The sequence below is a fragment of the Phalaenopsis equestris genome, unplaced genomic scaffold (genome assembly GCF_001263595.1).
Source record: "Phalaenopsis equestris unplaced genomic scaffold, ASM126359v1 Scaffold215786, whole genome shotgun sequence".
In the NCBI taxonomy this organism is placed as follows: domain Eukaryota; kingdom Viridiplantae; phylum Streptophyta; class Magnoliopsida; order Asparagales; family Orchidaceae; genus Phalaenopsis; species Phalaenopsis equestris.
Window position 1 is genome coordinate 213 of NW_018234460.1, and position 1107 is coordinate 1319.

At 34.8% G+C, this 1107-nt stretch overlaps 1 protein-coding gene across 1 annotated transcript in view; it reads left to right on the forward strand.

Moving 5' to 3' along the window:
• Positions 1 to 522: 522 nt before the first annotated feature.
• LOC110037135 (protein ROS1-like) overlaps positions 523 to 1107 on the forward strand; it is a gene marked incomplete at its 5' end in the record, with an annotated part of 4581 nt that continues 3996 nt past the window's right edge. The window contains one exon of the mRNA XM_020741714.1: positions 523 to 975. Within this exon, the coding sequence (XP_020597373.1) occupies positions 523 to 975 (453 nt within the window). The remainder of the gene's footprint in view (positions 976 to 1107) is intronic.

A 1107-nucleotide genomic window follows, 5' to 3' on the forward strand; every position in this document is an offset into this window, starting at 1 on the left:
TTCTAAAAAATTAAAACACTACTTTCATAATCTAAACATTTTACCTTGTATATATTTAAATTAAATTTTTCACATCGAAAAATTGGCCGACAGGGGTGTGTGAAACCCTCTGGTTGTGCATTATGTTCACTGAGTTACTTATGCTGATCACTGATTCTTTCTAGCTATTTTGTGACAATAAAGCCGTCATTAGCAATCAATAAAAGTATTGAAGTTTTTTGCTTGCGTAAAGAGTTAATTTTTTTTTTCCATTTTATCCCTTCATTCTTTGTTCTTTCTTTTTGCAAAAACGGTTGGTGGTAAAGGGAGGTATTATCAAATGGACCTAAATGAACTCTTCCTTTTTTCAACATGTCAACTATTAATTGAATCAAAGTTGTTTACGCATTTTTGTTACTAATACTGCGATCTCTTTGCTTTTTGAGGGAGAATCCGTGATAGATAGAAAGGAAGTTGTGCAGGTGGAAGATGAGGGAGTGAGAAATCTATTAATCTACTAATGTTGCTCCTCCATTGATGCAGCGCAAAGCTTGCACTTCCAGCACCGGACGAGAAACAATTTAAAACTCCATTTCCTTTTACTCATTCAACTGGCTGCAGTTCCCTTGACGCAATACCACAGCTTCAGTATAATAATCGCCAGGTCTCTGGAGTACTTTGTGATAATTGTGATCCCGTCATCGAGCATCCGCCATCTCCCATCATAGAGGAGCCTCCACCATCACCGCCTCTTGAAGCGTTGCAGATTTTAGACACAGACATAGAAGATGCATTCTACGAAGATGATGAAATTCCTACTATAAAGCTTGATTTGAAGCAGTTTGGAAAAAAGTTACAGAATTTTATTCAAGAAAATGATATGAAGATCCCTGATAATGATATATCCAAGGCATTAGTTGAGCTAAGTGCAGAAGCTGCTTCTATCCAAGCTCGCAAATTAAAGCATATAAGTGGCCTTCGCACTGAGCATCATGTGTATGTATTTTTATACACTTCAGTTTCCATTTTTATATTTTTTTTAGAAAAAGGTGCATTTATATACATACCCTTCAATTCTTATTTATTTAAATATCTAACATATAAACTTCAATTCTTATATATATATAT